The sequence below is a fragment of the Megalobrama amblycephala genome, linkage group LG14 (genome assembly GCF_018812025.1).
Source record: "Megalobrama amblycephala isolate DHTTF-2021 linkage group LG14, ASM1881202v1, whole genome shotgun sequence".
Lineage (NCBI taxonomy): Eukaryota > Metazoa > Chordata > Actinopteri > Cypriniformes > Xenocyprididae > Megalobrama > Megalobrama amblycephala.
Window position 1 is genome coordinate 47204670 of NC_063057.1, and position 26057 is coordinate 47230726.

General features: G+C 42.0%; 1 protein-coding gene across 2 annotated transcripts in view; it reads left to right on the forward strand.

The window, feature by feature from the left end:
* LOC125245783 (NACHT, LRR and PYD domains-containing protein 3-like) overlaps window positions 1-26057 on the forward strand; it is a 51071-nt gene that overhangs the window by 14190 nt on the left and 10824 nt on the right. For both annotated transcript variants that reach the window (XM_048156531.1, XM_048156530.1), the window contains exons 2-5: window positions 2592-2782; window positions 3704-5572; window positions 8894-9064; window positions 12912-13085. In XM_048156531.1, coding sequence (XP_048012488.1) covers window positions 2610-2782; window positions 3704-5572; window positions 8894-9064; window positions 12912-13085 — 2387 coding nt within the window. In that variant the 5' untranslated portion in view covers window positions 2592-2609. The remainder of the gene's footprint in view (window positions 1-2591; window positions 2783-3703; window positions 5573-8893; window positions 9065-12911; window positions 13086-26057) is intronic.

Below are 26057 nucleotides of genomic sequence, written 5' to 3' on the forward strand. Positions count from 1 at the left end.
GTTTTGATTTTAGTTCGTTGGTAAAATACAACTTAGAGACCATTTAAACTTTGTAGGCCTATGTTTTAAATTTTCAGTTTATGATGAAACGGTGGCGGCGGCACAGGGTCATTGGGAAACACTGAATGAATGTTTAGCTGACAAATGTGCTAAAGTTGTAATAAAAGCTGTTCATATCATAACAAAAACCCTTCAACCGGACCGAACGAGAGTCTCGAGTATGCAAAGCCAAAGTGAAATGAAATAAAGCAACTTATGATTTTGGGGGTTTACATAGGCTATTGTCCAGTTTCATATGCTCAGTGACAGTCATTACATTCGGGGCTTGACTCAAAACATTCGGGGCTGAAGCCCCGGCAAAATCGGCTGGCGCCGCCCCTGGTCATGACAACGCTATTCTCAGCCTGTGCTCCAGCTGAGTAATCAACTTTATTTTTTAAAATAATTTAGATATTTTATATTCAAACTGAAAACATGATGTGATTAACACTCAAGTCATTCCAAGTCATCGTGTCTCAAGTCAAGTCAAGTTCCGAGTCTTTAACTTCCAAGTCCGAGTCAAGTCTCAAGTATTTTATTTTTTGTCAAGTCAAGTCACAAGTCATAAAAATAGCGACTCAAGTCGACTCGAGTCCAAGTCACAAGTCCCCATGTCTGAAAAATAGTGGCGCAATATCAGAAAGGAGTTTCTCAGAGAAAAATTGCAAAGAGTTTGAAGTTATCATCATCTACAGTACATAATATCATCCAAAGATTCAGAGAATCTGGAACAATCTCTGTGCATAAGGGTCAAGGCCGGAAAACCATACTGGATGCCCGTGATCTTTGGGCCCTTAGACGGCACTGCATCACATACAGGAATGCTACTGTAATGGAAATCACAACATGGGCTCAGGAATACTTCCAGAAACCATTGTCGGTGAACACAATCCACCGCGCCATTCGCCGTTGTCAGCTAAAACTCTATAGGTCAAAAAAGAAGCCATATCTAAACATGATCCAGAAGCGCAGGCATTTTCTCTGGGCCAAGGCTCATTTAAAATGGACTGTGGCAAAGTGGAAAACTGTTCTGTGGTCAGACGAATCAAAATTTGAAGTTCTTTTTGGAAAACTGGGACGCCATGTCATCCGGACTAAAGAGGACAAGGACAACCCAAGTTGTTATCAGCGCTCAGTTCAGAAGCCTGCATCTCTGATGGTATGGGGGTGCATGAGTGCGTGTGGCATGGGCAGCTTACACATCTGGAAAGGCACCATCAATGCTGAAAGGTATATCCAAGTTCTAGAACAACATATGCTCCCATCCAGACGTCGTCTCTTTCAGGGAAGACCTTGCATTTTCCAACATGACAATGCCAGACCACATACTGCATCAATTACAACATCATGGCTGTGTAGAAGAAGGATCCGGGTACTAAAATGGCCAGCCTGCAGTCCAGATCTTTCACCCATAGAAAACATTTGGCGCATCATAAAGAGGAAAATGCGACAAAGAAGACCTAAGACAGTTGAGTAACTAGAAGCCTGTATTAGACAAGGATGGGACAACATTCCTATTCCTAAACTTGAGCAACTTGTCTCCTCAGTCCCCAGACATTTGCAGACATTATAAAAAGAAGAGGGGATTTTTATTCACAATTTGTACAGTGTCCCAAAATTTTTTGGAATCGGGTTTGTAAAATGTGCTTTTAATATACTATCTGTATTTAAAAAATGTATTTAGATACCACTTGTATTACACTATGGGTTCAAATGTACTATAAGTGGTATCTAAATCCATTTTTTAAATACAGAGAGAGTTCATATTTCATGCTGTCTCAAAATAGCACAGTTGAGTACACTTAAATGTTCTTAAGATCATCTTAAGAAGTACTAAAGAAGATTTTTTAGTATATTAAGTACAAAATTAGTGCACAAAAATAGAGCACTTTAAGTACATTATTGAAATGTACTTTTTTTCACCTGGGTACTGAAGGGATTTTACTGAGGGTGTTCTCCCTGCCATACATTTCTCATAGAAAACATGAGATGAACCATAAAGTATTTACAAGTTGCACCATGTAAATAAATGGAGAAATTTGGTTAGAGCTATCTTGTTGATATTTTATTTTGTTCAACTTGATAAAAATTCAGAAATCTTAGTCACTTGCAACTTGCATACACGGTGCAAAGGATGTTGTGAGCCCATGCACACGTCATTTTAACATATAATCATGTTAAAGCAGTTGATGATACATGATACAACTGTACTGCCTGCTGAGCCGTCAGCAATTTCATGAGCTTTCATGCTAAACGTGGAGTCAGAAAAAATATTGGATTTTTCAATGTTGCTGCCACAGCTGTGGCAATAAAAAGAATAAAAAGATAGGTGTGCAAAGGATTTGATTGAAGTGCAGACAACAGCGGCATAGTGGAGATGCAGAGGGGAAAGAAGTTTGTGACATCTTAGGACAGCCAAAATCACAAACCACCCTAAAAACAGATTATTTTTTACAAAGAATTGCAGATTACATCATGACAACTTTATTTCAGTATTTCCGATTACTTTAAGTAAATAAACTGTTTTTTTGTTTGTTTGTTTTGCATGGCAGTAATCTTTTTGGAGAAAAATGGACAGCACTTCTAAAATGAGTTTCCATGACAGCAGAGAGGAGGGTGATGTTGTTGACTTCCAGAACCAGAGATCAGGATCTCCAGAGCCTAGCTGTGTGCCTATGAAGAGTGATGAATCCATGACAGCCCCTCTTAAGTTCAGTGATGGAGCAGTAGCCCCTGATCCTGTGTGAGTACAAACATGTAGTTGGTAATTGAACTCCTGCAATGAAATGAGGGTGAGACGTTGAAGAATTAGTCCACTTTCAAATAAAATTTTACTGAAAATTTACTCACCCCCATGTCATCCAAGATGTTCGTGTCTTTCTTTCTTCGGTCAAAAAGAAATTAAGGTTTTTGATGAAAACATTCCAGGATTATTCTCCTTATAATGGACTTCAATGGCCTCCAAACGGTTGAAGGTCAAAATTACAGTTTCAGTGCAGCTTCAAAGGGCTTTAAATGATACCAGATAATAAGCGTCTTATCTAGCGAAACGATTGGTCATTTTCGAAAAAAAAAAAAAGTGTATGCCTTATAAACACAAATGATCACCTCGCACGTGTTTCCGCTTTCCGTATTCTTCAAAAAGTTTATGCTGTATGTCCTACCCTTCCCTATTCTACTTACGGGAAAAAAATGAACTGGCACCGCGTTCGTTCCGTAAGTTTAATAGGGAAGGCTGTGTGAAACATACAAACACACATTTTTATCAAATAATACAGCATTAATAGCAGTTCACTTCCGCAATTTGGTACGTTTGCGTTCATATCAGAAGCGAATCGTACCAGAGTTCACTTGAACCGCACCCCAGACCACCCTTTTTAAATGAACTCGGTTACAGTTCTCAGGTTCGCACCCGAGTTCAGAAGACAGTCTTCACATCATCCAAACGTACTAATGTGAAAGCACTCCTAAGAGTCATTTGAAAAATAAAGATTCTACCTGATCTGGGATAGTTTCTGCATAAAAATATTTTGGGCCTATATTTAAGCTGTTTATCATGTCTTACCTGGTTTTGAGAATAACTCACAGGGCTTTCCTAGAAGATCTTTTTTGCTCATGCTTGTATTCATTCTTTGTGTTGTTCTTGTTTCTGCTGTGTGAATAGAGATAATCAGACTGGAGACCTGCAGTCTGATTCTCACCAACCAGTATATGATGAACTACAGAGAGTCAAAGACCACCACAAAACCAGCATGAAAAATAAGTATGAGAGCTTATTAAATGGCCTCAAACTACAAGAGAATCAAACCTTCCTGAAAAGGTTCTATACACAGCCTTACATCATAGAGGATGAGAGTGAAGCAGTGAATGAAGAACATGAGGTTTTACACATGGAGAGAACAGCCAGAACACAACACTCACAAGACAATGCAATCTACTGCAATGACATCTTCAAAACTTCACTTGAGCCAGAATGTGAAGAGAAAGACAAAATCAAGGCTGTTCTTACTAAAGGCATTGCTGGAATTGGAAAAACCGTCTCTGTTGCGAAGTTCGTTCTGGACTGGGCCGAGGGAAAAGCCAATCATGATGTAGATTTCATGTTTGTTCTTCCATTTCGAGAGCTGAACTTGATAAGAGATCATCAGTACAGTCTTGACAAACTTCTGTTGGACTTTCATCCTGAACTTAAAGATCTGGACTCAAAGATTTATGAGGAGTGCAAAGTTGTGTTCATCTTTGATGGTCTGGATGAAAGCAGAATTACACTAATGTTTTCAGACAGTGCGAAAGTTTCTGATGTGACCGAATCTTCATCAGTGGGTGTGTTGATATCAAACCTCATTAAAGGAGAGCTGCTTCCCTCCTCTCTTATCTGGATCACCTCCAGACCAGCAGCAGCCAATCAGATCCCTTCCAGATATATCAACCGTGTGACAGAAATTCAGGGATTCGATGAGCCTCAGAAGGAGGAATATTTCAGGAAGAGAATAAGTGATGAGCAACAAGCCAACAAATTCATCTCACATATCAGAAGAGCAAGAAGCCTCCACATCATGTGCCACATACCTGTCTACTGCTGGATCTCGTCTACTGTGTTTCAAAACATCCTGAAACAAGATGACGGTACAGAAATCCCTCAAACTCTGACTGAAATGTATATCCACTTCCTGCTTATTCAGCTCAACATGAGGAATCAGAAGTATGAAGAGAGAAATCCAGAAAAACTCATGCAGTCTAACAGAGAAATGATTGTAAAACTTGGTGAACTGGCTTTCAAACAGCTGATGAAGGGCAATGTCATGTTCTATGAGGAGGACCTGAGAGAGAGTGGCATAGATGTCACTGACACCTCTGTGTATTTTGGGATTTGCACTGAGATCTTTAAGGAGGAATCTGTGATTCATCAGAAGAAAGTTTACAACTTCATACATTTAAGCTTTCAGGAGTTTCTCGCTGCTTTCTTTGTGTTTTACTCTTATCTGATGAAAAACATGGACCCATTGCAGTGTTTTCTGGATGATAAATACAAGAAGTACAGATCTAAGAAAAACAGAACTAAGAAAATCTCACAGTATGAACTACTGAAATTAGCAGTTGATAAAACCCTTTGGAGTAAAAACGGACACCTGGATGTGTTCCTGCGGTTCCTTCTGGGCATCACAGTGGAGTCCAATCAGAGACTCTTACAGGATCTACTAACAAACACAGAGAACAACTTCAAGCTCGTCAAGGCATTTGCACGGCACATTAAAGACACAATCAAGGGATGTTTCAACATTTCATCTGACAAATCCATTAATCTGTTCCTCTGTTTGCTTGAAATGAATGATCAGACTCTGTACACAGAGATTCAGGAGTTTTTGAAATCAGACAAAGAGTTGTATCTCTCTCCTTCTCTTTGCTCAGCAATAGCCTACATGATTCAGATGTCAGAGGATGTGCTGGATGAGTTTGATCCCATGAAATACAACATAACACAGGAGGATAGATGGAGACTAATACCAGCTGTGATAAACTGCAGAAAAGCTCTGTGAGTATCCATTCATGTTAACACTGAAGAAATATATTTATCTGTAGTTGAGACTTGAAAGCACACTGAACAATAGAAGCACATCTGTGATGAAAATGTTTACAACCACCTCACATTAAGAATTTAAAGCATTACACTTTTATACCTCAAACCAAGTACTACTTATTAGTCAAAAGACATATTCTTTTAAAAGAAATATAAAGTCTAAACAATAAGAAATAAAAACAATAGAACAAAGAAACAAATTACATAAAATCACAAATAATTACATTTTAAATAAAAAAAAAACCATCTTAGGTTGCGCAGTGCGCATGCAACAAGTTCCCCGAGAAGGGAAACAAGACTCTTCATCTAGTATTGATTCTATGGAGAATTCCATTAGCATGACCGGTGTCTGAGGCACATGTAAACAAGAGCTAATAATCATTGGCAGATGGCAGTCAATGATGTCACATGCAAACAGCCCATGAGTGTACTCTTTTTCTGAAGGAGATATGTAGACAGGCAACAAAATGCAGTGTCTTGTTCCCATTCTCAGGGAACCGGGTTGCATATGCAACCAAAAATATTCCCTTTCGAAGTGGAACTTTGACACTGCATCTGGTATTGATGCAATGGGAACCAATGCCCACTATGCTGAGGGAATGCCTGCCTCACTAAACTGTGAATATCCACAAACATAGTGGGCATAGCATAAATTGTCACTAAGGACTACCCAGTCGGAGTCAGAAGCATGTCAACGAGATGGTCTCATACCATGTGACTCATATAGTGGTGTTATTCCCTGAGCCAATATACTAGGAAAGATGCCCAAGCTTCTATGCTCTACAGCAAGGGAAAAAAAAACAGCTGTTACACCTTCCTCCCTACCTTGCGGGACAGGCCTTAGCCCTATATGGTGCCAAGAGCAGAGTTCTAAAGGGAAATTCCCGACATAGTTAGCTCAGGCATATCTCACTAGTTTTTGAAGAGGCTCTTAGGGATCAGCCCTACAGTAATTAGGGGAGAATAGTTCATACCCTGACTTGAGTAAAGGTATGTCTCCAGGACTCACTATAGTTAATGGCTAAACTATAGAATGCTACAATGATAAGGAGAGGTGTCACAGACTATCCACCTCTGTCTCATCATTTTGTAATACTGATCAATACATGCAGTTTCCTTGAGAGCTGAATGCGCTCACTCCATTGGCAAGGCAGGAGCCTTTAAAGAGGATGCAGCACCAGGGGAGATATAGCTAGCAAGCAGCTCTTCAGCTAGGGCATCTTCAAATATCCTTGCTCACACAGTCTCTCCTCCATTATCTTGACACCTCAGTGTAGACAACAATTGAAGCTTGAGTCTTAGACCTTTATAAATGATGTATAGTTTGTGAAGTTAATTACTAATGTAAACAAAGAACGCTTCAGTGTGCCAGCATAAACGGGTAAGACCTAATGCACAGATCCAACTGGCATTTTGGCATAGTTGTGTATTTGACCGTTCAAGCACAATAAGCCATTAAAGAGAACTGAATTTGGGATATCACTCTGTCTGAGAAGTGGCTTTCTGCGCACACTTCGGGTGTGTGGACAAAGAAAGCCACCTGTTAGTGTGCAAGCATCAAATTCAGTTCTCATGTGATACTAACAACTTGACAATCATATTCTGCTCTTTTCTCATTCGCCCATATTTCTTTATCACTCTAACATGTTAGTAACTTTCAGCAGTCGTGCTCTGCACGGATACATTTACATACATGATATAAAGAATATAGCAAAATCATCACAGCACCAAATACTTAATATTTAAAGACAACATTTAAACATTTTTATATTTTAATGTGGACTACAACATGCCTTATAATGATTGAAAATGTTCTGAGTATATTTGTTATTGTTCATTTAAACTTAGTGACATAAGGCTTCATTAGTTAACATGTTTAGTTAACATTATTATCAAACTGACCATGAAAAATACTTATAAAGCGTTTAATAACATTAATAAAAACAAAAGTTGTAACTATTATTTAATGGACCAGAGCTAAAACTAACAATGATTGGTTGTATTTTTTAACTAACATTAACAAAAAAATAATACCTTCTGTAACAAATGTAGCTATTGCTCATTCTTAATCTTTAATGCATTAACTAACGTTAAATAATGAGACTTTATTGTAGTGTTACCTGTTGTTCTTTAAAATTCTTTTGCAGTTAATTCTGTTTGAAACATTTTACTTTAATATATATATATATATATTTTTTTTTTTGTGAATTGGGTTATTGTATTTAAATGTTCCGAATTTTTTGTTATAAGAAGAGTTCTTAAACCTGTTATACTATGACATCACTTTTTTGCAATTTATTTTGCAACTTATTTCAATATTGTGATAATACGGTATACTGTGATAAAAGCTTCAGCAATTATCGCAACATGAAAATTTGAGGCCATCTGTCACGTGAAAAGAAGACTGGATGCAATAGCAAGTATTCACTTTAATAGTGCTTCACGCCAGGTAGTCAGATATAAACACATGAAACAGTCACAACACAGACAGCAGGAGAGATGGTAACACAGGGACTGGATGGGCGATGGTGTCCGTGGTGAGTGGTGCTCCGAGGTGAGAATCCGTGAGATGAGATGAGCAAGGTAAATCCAGAACGAGTATCCAGGGGAACAGACAGGAAACAGCAACGAGAACTCCAACTCCAGGAAACAAGAAACACGGAAACACGAGACAACACCAGGACTCCAAAACAACGATCTGACAAACATGAGACGAAAGACAAGGCGTTAAATAGGCAAGATCTAATAACCCACAGCTGCCGCTGATCAGTAATCAGCGGCGACGCCCACACAGAACCATCAGGTGACACACCCCACAACCCACACACAGACAACAGAATGACACAGTGGATCTGCGAACCGTGACACCATCACATGCCTAGCTTCCATTTGACAGACTGTGCAAAATGTGCTTAAGTTCAACCATTCACATTATTCTCAGCCGTCTTTAAATTTTTCATTTTAAATTAAAGATTTTTTTTCCTTTTTACTAGGTCTCACTTGCATCCAGGAGGTTGAATATTAATAATTAATTTACCTCCATTTGTGGTCTGTTAATTTCATACCCTAGCTTCATCATAAAATTTCATATTTTTTTATTAGAGTTTTTAGATGGTGGCTTCATCAATCATCATCTGTGTTCAGAGAACTTCATGTTGCATATAATATTATATATGTGATCAATAAAAGACTTTCACAGTCACGTACTTGAATATATAAAACATGACTTTAACCATCCATATCCTTCTTATTCCATTATTTCATCCTGCGTTATAGACTTGCTGGATGTCGTCTCTCTGATCTGCATTGTGAAAGTTTGTCTTCAGCTCTACAATCAAACTCCCATCTCAGAGACCTCAACCTGAGTTTCAATGACCTGCAGGATTCAGGAGTTAAGATGCTCTCTGTTGGGATGAAGAGTTCACTCTGTCAACTGAATATACTAAGGTTTGACTTTCACATTAAATCATTTTACACATAAAACCAATTAAATTGCTGTATTGGGGTGGCACAGTGGCTCAGTGCACCACAGGTGTGTGTGTGTTAGCCATCCATCCAGGGTGTTTCCCTGCCTGCATCCTGAGGAGCTGAGATAGGCTCTAGCATTTCAGCATTCCTACATTTAGAAAATAAATGGAAGGATGAAATTTGCTGAGTCTGCTTTTCTGGTAAATGTAAATGTTGTTCACATAAGCAGTGGATTTACATCTTTTTACTGTATCATCCATTCTCCACACCACTAGTTTTATCAAAGCCTTTATGTATAGAAAGACCACTTATATTACTATGAATAAGAGAAAGTGCTATGCGCAATATGGCGTAATAAGTCCTGCCTTCTAAATAAAATCGCTGATTGATGAAGTCATCACTTCACTGAAGCTGTTGATAGAAGCTCCGGTTGCTATATAAACAGTCACTGTTCTGAGACATGCATTTAGGACTGCACATGCACATTGGCTGGTCCAGCCTAAACAAATCAAGCATTAGTGTCAGTTCTGGCAGGTCTCGTCAGTCAAGCTTGCATCAGCTGACTCCCAGGTGACTCACGTCTACCTATAGGAATATGATGCCTATCACAGCATCTATATATAAGGTTCTCAGTATTATCAGCAGCAATTGCATTTCTCAGGAGCTAATTACCATCCTTCCATCCCCAGCTCCTCCTCTCTTCAGTCAGGATTGGCCTTATGATTCCCCTGAATCAAATTAATTCTTGAAATATGTGTACGTGTTAACCCTTAAATGTATACCTTGGGTCTTTATCGACCCGGGACGTCATTCACTACCCTCTTCCTCATTCATTTTTCAAAGTTAGACATCAACTTTCTTAGTATTCCTCAAGCAATTAATTATAAAGAACATAACAAGAAAAAAATCATAATGATTAAAGAATGCCTTTTTTCCTATTATTTTTTTTTTTTAAATGTAGAGGGTCGCAAATGACCTGAGGTGTGTGTCTGTGTATGTATTTTTTTTCTGCACAACAATAATACAATCTTTGATGACAGAATAAGTGCAATTCACCTTTATTCCTCAAGGAGGCAATGTCTGATACACAATGATTAAGTGATGTTTCATTCAGACAGAAAACAAAAGAATAGACAAAACATGAAATGGTTTAACGATTTACTGCACAGCAATTACTGAATGCAATCAAATATGAGTGTCACTGTCACTTGATGGAGAATCTGGTGAAGCTATCAGCAATCAAAATATTGATTTTGAAGATGTTGAAAGTGATAGTTTTGAGAGATTGTGAATTGGCTCATACCCCAATATGTTTGCAGATATTTAGGAAACATGCTAAGTTCACCCTCTTGTTTTTCAGAAAATGCTAGAGCCAGATATTCTACTTTGAAATGTGTGTTCTATGTCAGAATATCTGTCTTTGATTTGGTCTGTGCAAAACCGCATGCTGCCAGTTTATCCAATAGTATTTCAATATCACAGGTTGCCAGTTGGCGGAAAACACCTCATATTGCAGCCATGGAAACCAGCAAACAAACTGGGTCAGAGAATCGCAGATTTTATCCTACTTAAAAAGCCTCTGCATTCATCTAAAAATCTCTATGAACAGCAGCATATTAAAACAGATAAATTCACAGATAAACTCATCAATTTATAGTGTGTAAGTCTCCTCGGCTTTCGTTGTCAATTGCGCTCCCTTTTGTTGCGTGTCCTCAAGCTGGTAACCCGCATCTTTGAGGGAGGGGGCGGGGCAAACAACGTTTTTTGGAATTGGTCTTCAGGACCTATTTCAACCACTGGGTGTCTTTTCTACATACCGCACCTTTAAGTGAGATGAAATGTTAAATTTTACACTGTTTAAGTAATTTAAATATTTTAAATGTGAAATATTTTTAATTATATATAGTCAGTGAAACATTTTTCAATGTTTATTAAACTTTGTTAAAAACCTTTGCTGAAGCATTGTATGTTTTCTTGCTGTTTTTTAGTCTTAAAATGTCTTACATTTTTCAAAATTAAGCCTTAAAGTTCAAATAGTCAATAATTTAGTTGATGGGGTCTTAATTTTCAACTAAATATATTAGTATGTTATTTCAGCTTATACTGATGTCTAGAGAGAAAGCCATTTCACCTGTCCCACTTTCTGTGGAGTAAAGCCTTACTCAGATGCATTACAGTAGCTGGTTTCTGTCTAAACAAAAGGAAACTTGAACTTAAATGGTTCCTGCAATAATGTGTTTACCCATCATATTCCTACCTAAATTTAACATCTGCACTGGACAAAATATTTAGCACTGCCTTTTATGCTTAACTTGAACAAAAATGTTTAAAATATAAAATAAATGTCATAAAACCCATTAAATTTAACTTTCTCATGCATGTCAACACATTGTTACAACACTAATTTTATGTTTTAAAACTAATTATAAGTAAACTGTTTGTGTTTCTTGAAAATTATTGCTTCAATTAATTTTTGTGCCAAATAATTCAAATAATTCCAAGAAAAGTGTTTTTTTTTTTTTTTTTTTTTTTTTTTGAATTAGAAGGTTCTATCTGCATTTGAGCCATTCTAAAAATCCCCATTTACAAATTTGAGAGGAATGATATTGTACATTTAGAATACATTTAGGGTCCCTGTCATTTTCATGTTTGAAAGAAACTTGTTCCCCATATTATTTTTGCTTAATGGGATGCAAAAACTTTGAAGCTCAGTATCTCAAAACTGCTCAGAACGCAGATAAACCTTATAATTTCAAGGTGACAAAGTGTGCTTACACCAGTGGTTCTCAAAGTATGGGGCATGCCCCAGATCTGCTGGAAAAAAATATGTTTTGCAATGGTGTGCGGTTGGCACTCTGCTTTTATAAAGCGGCACTGAATCGTTCTTCTTCAGATTCTTGACTTGTCACTGTCTGAACAAGCCCAACATAGAAAGTTGCTCGACAAAGAGAAGCAGCAGAAGGAATCACAAGCTGCTATCGTGAACGGCACATGCTCCACTGCTGTATGTGTTCTGGTGAGAAGACCAAACTTACAAGAAGCTGAGCTTGTGAGGCATTGTCAAAAACTGTTATATATTGGCGCTGTTATACAGCCAAACCATATTTTGTTCAGACACCTTATACATATCATTCATTAATTCAGTTTATTCACTATAGTTTAAAAAATGGTAATAAAATATGACAAGATCTCAGAGTTAAACTGTGTCAGAAAAAAATTAATCTTAGATAACACTTAAACAAAACATGGTCAGGTCATAATTTAGTAGTAGTTAGTAGTCCACTGTATGAAGAACTTTTGGGTATGTCATACTTTATTTTTCTACCCTCACTTACATAAATGAACTATACTGTCCTGCACCCACTAGTAAAAATATAGCAAAAATATCAAAAACGTCTGAATAATTTTTGGTTTGACTGTATATTGTACATCCAAAGCATCACTGAAATAATTACTTTTTTGTTGTTTATTCAAATTAAAAATTCTGATCTATTATTTTCTCTTACTGTTATACTTTTCAATGATTCAGTGACATTACAAAGTGAAAGTAATGCAGGTTTATTGGGGGGGGGGGGGGGGGTTATTTATTTATTTAAAGGTTTAAAGGGGTGCGTTCTTGTGGCTTACACAAGAAATAAAAGCAGGATTAAAGCACATGAAGGGTGGACAATGTCTCCACAAGACACAAAGCTGTGCTCTCTTTATGCTATTCAGAAATTGGGTTTCTAACATGCAATTCTAGACCTGCCACAACTGTCTTGTACATAATAAAGAAAACATTAAGTATTACTAATAAGTATTATTACTATCTCTGTCTCTGTTACAGACTTGTTGGATGTTGTCTGTCTGATCAGAGCTGTGAAAGTTTGTCTTCAGTTCTTCAATCATCAAACTCCAATCTCAGAGAGCTCGACCTGAGTAACAATTGCCTGCATGATTCAGGAGTGAAGCTGCTTTCTACTGGACTTAAAAGTTCACACTGTCAACTGAACATACTGAGGTTTGACTTTCACTGTTTCTTATTCACCATGTTCAATGAATATTTGTTTATGATTTTGGCTAGCAGATACTTCTCCCTATGTATATTGTAGTATGAAAATATCAGTAGCCGTGTTTCCATTACAGATTTGCACAAAACCTTTGCCATATTTACTAAATATCAATTAAAAAAAATTGAAAAATGACGGCGTTTCTAATAACGTCTCGGTTACGTATGTAACCCTCGTTCCCTGAAGGAGGGAACGGAGACGTACGTCAGTAGTGACCGACGAATTGGGATATCGCTAGAGAGCCCCTATCAGCTTCGAGAAAACTAAAACAAGCCAATGGACATTGGCGTGCGATATTTGCATAACGCACCCCTCCCCAAACCGGGGCATATAAAAGGGGGAGGAGATGCAATCGCACTCTGTTTTTCGCTGAGGAGACAACTGGTGTCCGCACTGCAGCGAGGGTACAGAAACTGTGGCGACGGGACGTACGTCTCCGTTCCCTCCTTCAGGGAACGAGGGTTACATACGTAACCGAGACGTTCCCTTTCAGTCGGTCACGTTTGACGTACGTCAGTAGTGACCGACGAATTGGGATCCCAAATAAAATGCCACAGTTACGAAACCCCTTCCAGTGCCCAGCACAGGCTCTAGCCGCCCGTCGCACCAGGGGGACAGGGAAGGGGGCGAGCTTACGCCGGGAAGTCTACTGCTGTTCCGATATACCCACTAAGTAAACTAGACTACACTGGGGAAGCGAACCCGTAGGGGACGCTGCGGAGCCACTACCCACCCAGTGGGGAAGGAATCTACGTGGAACATATGGCCTGGCCCGAAGGGCAGAACGCATACGAGTCCCTGGGATGGCTCCACCTGAGTAGGGGGAGACTCATCTGACAGGAGACAGCAGAACTCTGCTAAGGGAAAGACACAGGCTCACCGTAGGGAGTAACCGTGGACAACACACATATGGAATCACTCACTTAGAGGGATTGCAACATATGGAACCCAACCAACAGACAACATCGAAGATGGATGTTGGTCTGGCATCAGACACTCCGCAATGTCCGAGCCGAAGGGGGAGGCGGAGGAACTCGACAGGGTTCACCGATCGGGGAACACGACTGGAGTCAAAGATGCACGTATCCAGCCCAGAGGGCAGGAATGGCATTGCAAGCCGACACATAGAACAGGTTCAACGCATCTACCGGCTAGTGGAAGCGAGTACACAGGAAGAAACCGGTTCCACACGTAAGCTATAAAACCTAGCAAACGTGTTGGGTGTCACCCTCCGTAACAGACAAAGAGCTGATCTGAGGTCCTGAAGCTTCGAGTTCTATCCACGTAAACGTGCAGAGCGCGAACTGGACAGAGCGAAGCCAGGGCTGGGTCTGCCTCCTCCGAAGGCAGCGCTTGCAGGTTCACTACCTGATCTCTGAAGGGAGTGGTAGGAACCTTGGGCACATATCCAGGCCGGGGTCTCAGGATGACGTGAGAATCCCCAGGCCTGAATTCCAGGCACGATTTGTCGACCGAAAATGCGTGCAGGTCCCCTACCCTTTTGACCGAGGCCAATGCAACCAGGAGGACGGTCTTAAGGGACAGTACTTTTAATTCGACTGATTGCAAGGGCTCGAAGGGATGACGCCAAAGATGAAAGAACTAAGGAGAGATCCCAAGAGGGTATGGAGGGGGGACGAGGCGGATTCAGTCTCCTCGCTCCCCTCAGGAACCTGACGACCAGATCGTGCTTCCCCAAGGACTTCCCATCAACTGCATCGTGATGTGCGGCAATGGCGGCAACATACACTTTGAGGGTGGAGGGAGACAGCCTTCGCTCCAGACCATCTTGCAGGAAGGACAGCACGGATCTGACCGAGCATGATCGGGGGTCTTCTCGGTGAGAAGAACACCACTCAACGAACAGGTTCCACTTCAACGCATAGAGGCTCCTAGTGGAAGGAGCTCTAGCGGAAGTGATAGTGTCTACAACCGCTTGCGGGAGATCACTTAGAACCTCCGCATCCCGTCCAGGGACCACACGTGGAGGTTCCACAGGTCGGGACGCGGGTGCCACAGGGTGCCCCCTCTCTGAGTCAGAAGATCCTTCCTCAGAGGAATGGGCCAAGGAGGGGCTGTCGTGAGGAGCATCAGGTCCGAAAATCATGTCCGGGTGGGCCAATAAGGGGCCACCAACAAGACCTGCTCCCCGTCCTCCCTGACTTTGCACAAGAGTTGTACAAGAAGGCTCACTGGGGGAAACGCATATTTGCGAAGACCCCGGGGCCAACTGTGTGCCAGCGCATCCGTGCCGAGAGTGCCTGCGGTCAGGGAATAGAACCACTGGCACTGAGCATTCTCCTGGGAGGCAAACAGATCTATCTGAGCCTCGCCGAAGTAACGCCAAATCAGTTGGACCACCTGGGGATGGAGTCTCCATTCGCCCGCAAGTGGAGGCTGCCGTGAGAGCTTGTCGGCTGCATGGTTGAGCACACCTGGGACATGAATGGCACGAAGCAACCTCAGGTGCTTCTGACTCCATAACAAGAGATGGCGGGCGAGTTGCGACATGCGGCGGGAGCGTAGACCACCCTGATGGTTGATGTACGCTACGGTCGCGATGCTGTCTGAGCGGACTAGAAAGTGCTTGCCTGTCAACAGCTCCTTGAAGCGGCCCAGCGCAAGACGAACTGCCAGCAACTCGAGGCAATTGATATGCCAATGCAGCTGAGACCCCGTCCAAAGACCCGAAGCTGCATGCCCGTTGTACGTGGCGCCCCACCCTGAGTTTGAGGCGTCTGTGTGAACCACAGCATGCCTGGACACCTGTTCGAGGGGAACTCCTGCCCGCAGGAACGAGGGGTCTGACCATCGAGTGAGGGCACGGCGGCAGCTCAGTGTCACAGGAACACGGAACGTGCCGCATTGCCACGCCCATCTCAGGACTCGGCCGTGGAGCCAGTGTTGGAGCGGCCTCATATGAAGCAATCCGAGCGGTGTGACTGCGGCTGTGGATGCCATATGCCCCAGGAGCCTCTGAAACATTTTCAGTGGGGCCGCTGTCCTGCACTTGAGTGTACTCAGGCAGTTCAACACTGACTGGACGCGCTCCTCGGTGAGTTGCGCAGTCAGGGCGACCGAGTCCAGTTCCATACCGAGATAAGAGATCCTCTGCCCGGGGGAGAGTTTGCTCTTGTCCCAGTTGACCCGAAGACCCAACCGGCTGAGGTGTGCCAACACCAGATCCCTGTGTTTGCACAACTGCTCTCGCGAGCTGGCTAGAATAAGCCGGTCGTCGAGATAGTTGAGAATACGAACACCTTGTTCCTTGAGGGGAACAATGGCCACCTCCGCAACCTTCGTAAAGACGCGGGGGGACAGGGCCAGCCCGAAGGGCAGGACTTTGTACTGATATGCCCGACCCTCGAACACAAACCGTAGGAAGGGTCTGTGACGAGGCAGAATCGAGACATGAAAGTATGCGTCCTTCAGGTCTATCGCTGCGAACCAATCTTGGGGACGGATGCATTGAAAAATGCGTTTCTGAGTCAACATCTTGAACGGCAGCCTGTGAAGGGACCGATTCAGGACTCGCAGATCCAAGATTGGCCGTAACCCACCTCCTTTCTTCGGTACAATGAAGTAGGGACTGTAGAACCCTGACTTCATATCGGCTGGAGGGACCGGCTCGATTGCATCCTTCGCCAGGAGGACAGCAATCTCCGCCCGAAGAACAGGAGCGCTGTCCAGTGACACCTGAGTGTAGTGGACACCTCTGAACACCGGGGGAGGCCGGGCGAACTGAATCGCATAGCCGAGCCTGATAGTACGGATGAGCCAGCGGGACAGGCTGGGAAGCGCTAGCCAGGCTTCCAGACACCGAACGAGCGGGACAGCAAGGCAGAGTACTGAGGCTCGACTCGGACGGCACAGCTGCCCGAAGTGGAGTCAGACTCTGCGGGGTGACAGCACCGATGGGAGATGGTACACGTGGTACGGCCTGCACCATCGGGGCGCCCCCCACTGGCGAAATGAGAGGGGGCTGCGGACACCGAGGCAGGACCCCGGGTCCTGACAACCGCTCCCTCTTGTGACCTGGAGGAAGGAAGGGAAACGGCTCTTTCTGTGAAAAGGTGGGTACTGCTGGACTCCGGAGAGCCAGCGGCGGGACAGACACAACAAGTTTCTCCCGGCCCTCCCCCGGGAGTGGAGGAGATGATGGAATCCTCCCCCGAAGAGCTGCAACTTCCTCCTCCAGGTCGCCCGCTTCAGGATCGCGACTTCCTCGACCTCTTGCCACCTGGCTTGGCTTGAGCGGGCTGGGCGCCATGTCCGGCACCGGCTCCCTGCTGTTTGGCTGGTGGAGGCTGCTGCTTGGCCAACTTAGCAGGGGCGTAGGACGATGCGGGCGGGCACCTTTGGTGACGAGCAGGCTGAGGTTGCACCGTCGGCGGGGTGGAGGCAGCAGCGGGCCAGCGGGGCAGGACATGTTTTATCGCCTCAGCCTGCTTCTGGGCAGCGGAGAACTGTTGGGCGAAGCTCTCTACTGCGTCGCCGAAAAGGCCAGCCTGGGACACGGGGGAGTCCAGGAACCGATATTTATCGGTCTCCCTCATGTCAGCCAGGTTTAGCCATAGGTGCCGCTGCTGGACTACCATAGTAGCCATCGCTTGACCAACGGAGCGTGCTGTCACTTTAGTCGCCCGGAGAGCGAGATCGGTGGCAGCACGCAACTCCCCCAGCAGCTGTTGGTCAAGACCACCCTGTGGCATTTCCGATAACGCTTTTGCTTGATATACTTGCAAAAGGGCCATGGCATGCAGGGCGGAGGCGGCCTGCCCACAAGCTCTGTAAGCCTTCTCTGTCAGAGAGGAAGAGAACTTACAGGCTCAGGACGGAAGGCGCGGTTCACCACGCCAGCCGGCGGCCGTAGGGCACAACTGCATCGCTACAGACCGTTCGACTGGAGGGATCCCCGTATAGCCTTTAGCCTCTCCGCCATCCAGGGTGGTGAAGGCGGACGAGGGCCCTGGTCTCGAACGAACACTATACGGCGTCCGCCAAGACCTGGTCACCTCGTCGTGCACCTCTGGGAAGAAAGGCATCGGAGCGGGACGCTGAGGACCAGCGCGGCCCGCCCCGAGGTACCAATCGTCAAGTCGAGAGGGAAGGGGACAGGGTGGAGGGTTCCACACGAGCCCGACACTCTCGGCTGCCCGGGAAAGCACAGCCATCAACTCAGGATCCGACTCGGCCACAGCCGCCGCCCCTTGAGATGGAGGCTCAGCCGAGTCATCCTCTCCCGAGGACTCCTGCTCGCCTTCCGATACCGTGATCGACATCTGATCCTCTGCAGGTGCACCGAAGGACAGTACCGCATGCTCCGAAGAGGGCCCGGCACGGCACTGCAGTAACACCACTGGCTGCGGTGCTGAAGAGGCGGCAGGGGCCCGCGGAGCAGCGCTCGGTGGGGAAGCCCTAACTGTGATCCTCAAGTCACCCTGCCTACACGCCGACGAATCGTCACTCCGACCGGGGCCAGAGAAAACGGCCGCACGGGGCATAGGGGAGGGGAGTTCGCTCCCTGAGAACCAAGGAACGAAAGTCTCGACCTCAGCACCGCGATAGTCATGTTCCCACAATGAGAACATGAACCATCTACAAACCCTGCCTCAGCGTGCTGAACGCCCAAGCACGTGATACAGCAATTGTGCCCATCAGCAGGGACCAGGGAACGACCACATCCAGTAGTGCACAGACGAAATGCCATCTCCCCAGATGCAGGGTTCGTCTGTAAAGTCTGATAGAGGGGGAATTCACAGCTCTTTTGTGAATGAGACACACAGGGAGTGTCACGAGAGTGTGGAAACACACACACACGGGACCCGGCCAAATCGCAGACCAAACACAGTGGAATTACAGCGGAACGCTGTCTCACAGCCGATGTTGCCGCCCGGACCCGGAAGCTCGTGGACTCGCTGCAATGTCGTCGCACCAAACACGGTAAGAGTGCTGTTTTCTCTTTGTTTGAAGATCTTCTCAGCCGTAGGACACCAGCGCTTGGCTCCGAAGCGAAAGACAGAGTGCGATTGCATCTCCTCCCCCTTTTATATGCCCCGGTTTGGGGAGGGGTGCGTTATGCAAATATCGCACGCCAATGTCCATTGGCTTGTTTTAGTTTTCTCGAAGCTGATAGGGGCTCTCTAGCGATATCCCAATTCGTCGGTCACTACTGACGTACGTCGAACGTGACTGACTGAAAGGGAACTGATGTTATGCGACTAAAACGTCTTTTTGTCCTCTTGCGTTAAGTCATTCCAAAAATCATACCGACGGATTTTGGTAGGTTTATGTATATCCCAGCCACTGCACTAACCATTATTTTTAATCAAAGGAGTCATACACATGTTATCCAAGCATTTATGGCAAGGAAAGCCACTTGTACCTACTTGGAAGTGGCCATCTTTTCAAAGTTTCTTGCTTTTTCAGCCATTTGTTGCCCCCACGCCAACTATTTTGATACCTGTAGCAGGCAACAAATTTGAAATTTGATGCATAAATTTTGTGCATAAAATTGTAAAATTCCTCAGTTTAAACATTTATCTATGTTCTATTGGGATTAAAATATTGGCTCAAGTGATTTGATAGTCATTTCGTTTTAATTTTATTCAAATTTAAAAAACATCCCAACTTTTCCAGAATTCGGTTGGAACATGACATGAGTGAAGTATGAAGCCTTATTTACATAATATAGTTTAGCAGCCAAATGTAAGACTGTGAATATGGAAACATACCGAATGAGAGAGGTAGCTGTGAGCCCAATGTTTCAGTTTTGGTTTAAATAAATTTGTTTTGACTTGATGTTTTATGTTGTTAATAATGAATGCCACTATAACCTAATTTGAGTTTCATTTTATAATTTACTAGCTACTTATTTTTCATTCATGTTCTGCTCTGAATAGCCTACCGATATATTCAAGGATTTATTTTAAATTTAAAGGAACTAAAATAGCCTAGGTTCTATGTTTAGTGTTTATTAAAAAATATTTTACCAGTATTTAATATTCATATAAATTAATTGTTTGCAATTACATGGTTAATTGGTGTTTCTGGAGTAAGATCAATTCCTATTTCATTAGATTATTTCCTCTTCTTGGCTGGATTATGTTTTTCCATGTTATAAACTCTAGGAGCAATGCTTCTAAACCATGAATTTTTAGGGTTGTGATATTTAAATGAAGATTGTTTTGAGTTGCCACATTTATCAACATAATATAATTTGTACAATGGGATTGGCAGCAATTTTTCATGAATCACGAATGAACCCTGTCGTAAGATGATTCCTGCACTTGGATCTGTGGTCATTTTTACGTTAAATTGAAATGAGGCCCAGTCAGTTTTAGACCAATGCAATGATGTTAACTAGCATTTTTTTGGGGAAAAAATGCTCTCTGAGTCAAAATGACCCAAACACAACCCACAATCTTTTTATATTTGAAAAAGTGTAGTTTTTGGTCCCACTTCATATTAGGTGTATTTAACTATTATGTACTAACATTTAAATTAATCATTTGATACAATGCACTTCTATGTGTACATACATGTTTTTATATTGTACTTATACTTTAAAAAAATACTAACTGCATCTGTAATTTATTTCTGTAATTAGGGGCCAAGCCCCGAAGGGGCTGTAGCCCCTATTGTAATTGTACGTTTTCCCTTTTATTATTATTATTCTTCCTCCCGAATGGGAGTCTATGGCAGCCCTATCAACGGAACATGAGAAAATGATGAAATTTGGCACAGTTGTAGAGATGCTCATGAATAGTGATTGGACCAAATTTGGAGTCTCTAGAACCAACTCTATAGCGCCACCACCAGTTCAAAATTTCAACATTCTAACGGTTTTAACATTTGAACTGTTTGTCATAGAAAAATTAAATTTAGTTCATCTGATTCGTCTCTTCATGCTGATGCTATTCAACTTCTTACATTAAGTCTCCACCCATTACAGTAGCGGCCATTTTGAAAAGTACAGTATTTGTTTTTTTCGCTTCTCCTCCTTCAAAATTTGTCCAATTTTGTCCAAACTTTGATCAGGTGATCTTTGGTCTGAGCCGCACAGAAATGACTGAACAGATTTTTTTTATTCATCTTTGTTCAAAAGTTATGATGTCACGAAGTTAACGAGGTTGACCCAAAATTGCTATAGAGGCTGTATCTCGGCCAAACTTTGAGCAATCAAAACTAAAATTGGTACACTTGATCAAGACCATGATCTGAGGTTCCATGCCAAATTTGGGAACAGCGCCACCTACAGGTCATGAGATCTGAAAAATGGCTATTTTGGCCAATAACTTTTGAACACTTTATTAGAAAATCAAGATCTTGGTGTCTATGGATTCCCTGTGCCATGCCGAATCCGAGGATATCGAATTCGTCAACATCGGATGAACCACGTGTCCGCCATTTTGAATTTTGTCATAAATTGCAATAACTTTTAAACAATTTGACATATCTTCACACAAATTGGTACGTATGACCTTTAGAAGGTCCTGAAGGTACCTGAGAAGTTTCAACACAGCGCCACCTACTGTTCCACAGATGTAATGATTATTGCAAAACCACTTATAACTTTTGAAAACACTTTCCAAAATGTGTATGCTTTATGTCATTTTATTCCCTGGCTTATGCCGATTCCGACGATGTGTCATTTGTCATTTTCCTTAAATGTACCTGTCTGCCATATTGAATTAAATCAAAAACAGTTTTTTCGCTACTCCTCCCACAAATTTTGGTCAATTTTGTCCAAAATCAGCTCAGATGATCTTTGGACCGAGCCGCACAGAAATGACTGAACGGATTTTTGATATTCGCTACCATTCCCAAGATATTCATCTCTGAATGTGACCTTGCTTGTGTTTGTTGTCTTATACTAGTTAGCTTAGCACAGTAATTGCTTAGCATGCTAAACTATTTCTATTCTTTCTAATGTGGTCTTCAGTCAACAGGTTAACCAAAACTTAGTTGGCATTAAATAACTTTGCATACTAATATGGTTAACATGCTATGAAGCTTTTTTTTTTGTGAACTCTTTCTCACACTGAAACCTCTGCTTAGCATACTGATGAACTTGCATGGCTGATTAGCTCAATGTGTTACGCCACGGATCCCGAATGCTCTGCATCGTGGGTTCGAAACTCAGTGTGACACATGCCCAGACCGCATGAGGTACTGTGGCAGGAAAAGATGCAGAACTTGTGTCTGTTCTAGGCATTCTGCCTAAAACTGGTCTAATCTGAAGCTATCACATGCAATTCCTTTATGTCCAAATTCGTAGTTATTCTTCTTCCCCCTGTATGGTAATCAATGAACCATAAGAAGGAAAATTATCAAATTTGGCATGCTTGTAGTGATAGTAATTAAAAGTAATTTGACCAACTTTGGAGTATCTAGGACTAAGTCTATAGCGCCACCACCAGTTCAAATATTCACTTTTGTAAAGGTTATAACTTTTGAACCCTTTGTTCCAGAAAAATGAATGTCAATACAACTGATTCCTCTCTTCATACTGATCACATTCAATATCTTACATTAAGTCTCCACCCAGTACAGTAGTGGCCATTTTGAAAAGTACAGTATTCCGTTTTTTCGCTACTCCTCCTTCAAAATTTGTCCAATTTTGTCCAAACTTTGATCAGGTGATCTTTGGTCTGAGCCGCACAGAAATGACTGAACAGATTTTTTTTATTCATCTTTGTTCAAAAGTTATGATGTCACGAAGTTAACGAGGTTGACCCAAAATTGCTATAGAGGCTGTATCTCGGCCAAACTTTGAGCAATCAAAACTAAAATTGGTACACTTGATCAAGACCATGATCTGAGGTTCCATGCCAAATTTGGGAACAGCGCCACCTACAGGTCATGAGATCTGAAAAATGGCTATTTTGGCCAATAACTTTTGAACACTTTATTAGAAAATCAAGATCTTGGTGTCTATGGATTCCCTGTGCCATGCCGAATCCGAGGATATCGAATTCGTCAACATCGGATGAACCACGTGTCCGCCATTTTGAATTTTGTCATAAATTGCAATAACTTTTAAACAATTTGACATATCTTCACACAAATTGGTATGTATGACCTTTAGAAGGTCCTGAAGGTACCTGAGAAGTTTCAACACAGCGCCACCTACTGTTCCACAGATGTAATGATTATTGCAAAACCACTTATAACTTTTGAAAACACTTTCCAAAATGTGTATGCTTTATGTCATTTTATTCCCTGGCTTATGCCGATTCCGACGATGTGTCATTTGTCATTTTCCTTAAATGTACCTGTCCGCCATATTGAAATAAATGGAAAACTGTTTTTTCGCTACTCCTCCTACAATTTTTGTCCAATTTTGTCCAAAATCAGCTCAGGTGATCTTTGGACCGAGCCGCACAGAAATGACTGAATGGATTTTTGATATTCGCTACCATTCCCAAGATATTCATCTCTGAATGTGACCTTGCTTGTGTTTGTTGTCTTATGCTAGTTAGCTTAGCATGCTAATTGCTTAGCATGCTAACCAGTTGTCATTCTCTTTAATGTGGCTCTTCAGTTATCAAGTTAACCATGAGCTTCATTAGCATTAAGTTAGCTTAGCATGCTAATATGGTTAGCATGCTAAGTAATGCTTTTTTTGTGAATTCTTTGTTAGACTAAAAGGTTTCTTCCACAGTCTGTTGAATGTGCATCCTCAAGTAGCTCAATGTGTAAAGCCAGTTATCTGAAGAGCCCTGTATCCGAAGTTAGTGGGTTCGAATCCCAGGTGGAGCGGTTTTATAAAATAGTGTGTTTTGATTCCTTTACTGCCTCTTGGATTAGAAATAAATGCTTTTTGTTTCATGCTGTGTTCATTTTCATCTAAGCTTATGTACATTCTGAGTTCATTCTTGCCCGTAATTCTGAACCAGCTGTTTCATGTTTGTTCATTTTCTGCTGTTTTTCCTCTTCCTGCTCTGTATTGCACTACAGCATGATGAGCTGCAGAATGATCTAAAGTGCAGCTTTATAAGAATTCTTCATTTTGAGTTCATTTTCACATGAACTAATAAACTTCGGCAGGTGTGGAAACATTCACTTGCACAGTGGTGCAATGAGATGAGAAATGGACCTTGGACCCGGAGGTCGTGGATTCAAATCTCGTGTGGGGTTCCTTTATACAATTGTGTGTAATGAGTCATTTTGATACCTTTTTTATCCAAATAAGGATTGTGCTAATCTTTATTCCTCTTCAATGAGATACAAGTATTTTAGTTCATTCCGTGTTCATTCTCTGAACTTCTATTGATTTTCATTAGGGGCCAAGCCCCAAAGGGGCTGTAGCCCCTATTGTAATTGTACGTTTTCCCTTTTATTATTAGGGGCCAAGCCCCAAAGGGGCTGTAGCCCCTATTGTAATTGTACATTTTCCCTTTTATTATTATTATTCTTCCTCCCGAATGGGAGTCTATGGCAGCCCTATCAACGGAACATGAGAAAATGATGAAATTTGGCACACTTGTAGTGATGGTCATGTCTAGAAATCTGACCAATTTTGGAGTCTCAAGGACCAACTCTATAGCGCCACCACCAGTTCAAAAATTCAACATTCTAAAGGTTATAACTTTTGAACCATTTGCTCTAGAAAAATACAATTTAGTACATCTGATTTGTCTCTTCATGCTGATTCTATTCAAATTCTTACATTAAGTCTCCACCCATTACAGTAGCGGCCATTTTGAAAAGTACAGTAGTCCGTTTTTTCGCTACTCCTCCTTCAAAATTTGTCCAATTTTGTCCAGACTTTGATCAGGTGATCTTTGGTCTGAGCCGCACAGAAATGACTGAACAGATTTTTTTTTATTCATCTTTGTTCAAAAGTTATGATGTCACGAAGTTAATGAGGTTTACCCAAAATTGCTATAGAGGCTGTATCTCAGCCAAACTTTGAGCGATCAAAACAAAAATTCGTACACTTGATCAAGACCATGATCTGAGGTTCCTTGCCGAATTTGGGAACAGCGCCACCTACAGGTCATGAGATCTGTAAAATGGATATTTTGGCCAATAACTTTTGAACACTTTATTAGAAAATCAAGATCTTGGTGTCTATGGATTCCTTGGGCCATGCCGAATCCGGGGATATTGAATTTGTCAACATCGGATGAAAAGCATGTCCGCCATTTTGAATTTTGTCATAAATTTCAATATCTTTTAAACTATTTGACATATCTTCACAAAAATTAGTATGTATGACCTTTAGTAGGTCCCGAAGGTACCTGAGAAGTTTCAACACAGCGCCACCTACTGTTCCACAGATATAATGTTTTTTGCAAAAATGCTTATAACTTTTGAAAACACTTTCCAAAACGTGTATACTTTATGTCATTTTATTCCCTGGCTAATGCCAATTCCAACGATGTGTCATTTGTCATTTTCCTTAAATGTACCTGTCTGCCATATTGAAATAAATGAAAAACAGTTTTTTCGCTACTCCTCCCACAAATTTTGTCCTATTTTGTCCACAATCAGCTCAGAAGATCTTTGGACCGAGCCGCATAGAAATGACTGAACGGATTTTTGATATTCGCTACCGTTCCCGAGATATTTGTCTCTGAATGTGACCTTCCTTGTGATTGTTATCTTATGCTAGTTAGCTTAGCATGCTAATTGCTTAGCATGCTAACCAGTTGTCATTCTTTTTAATGTGGCTCTTCAGCTATCAAGTTAACCATGAGCTTCATTAGCATTAAGTTAGCTTGGCATGCTAATATGGTTAGCATGCTAAGAAATGCTTTTTTTGTAAATTCTTTGTTACACTAAAAGTTCTCTTCCACAACATGTTGAACATGTGTCATAATGTAGCTCAATGTGTAAAGCCAGGTACCTGACGAGCCCTGTACCTAAAGATAGTGGGTTCGAATCTCGGGTGGAGTGGTTTTATGAAATTGTGT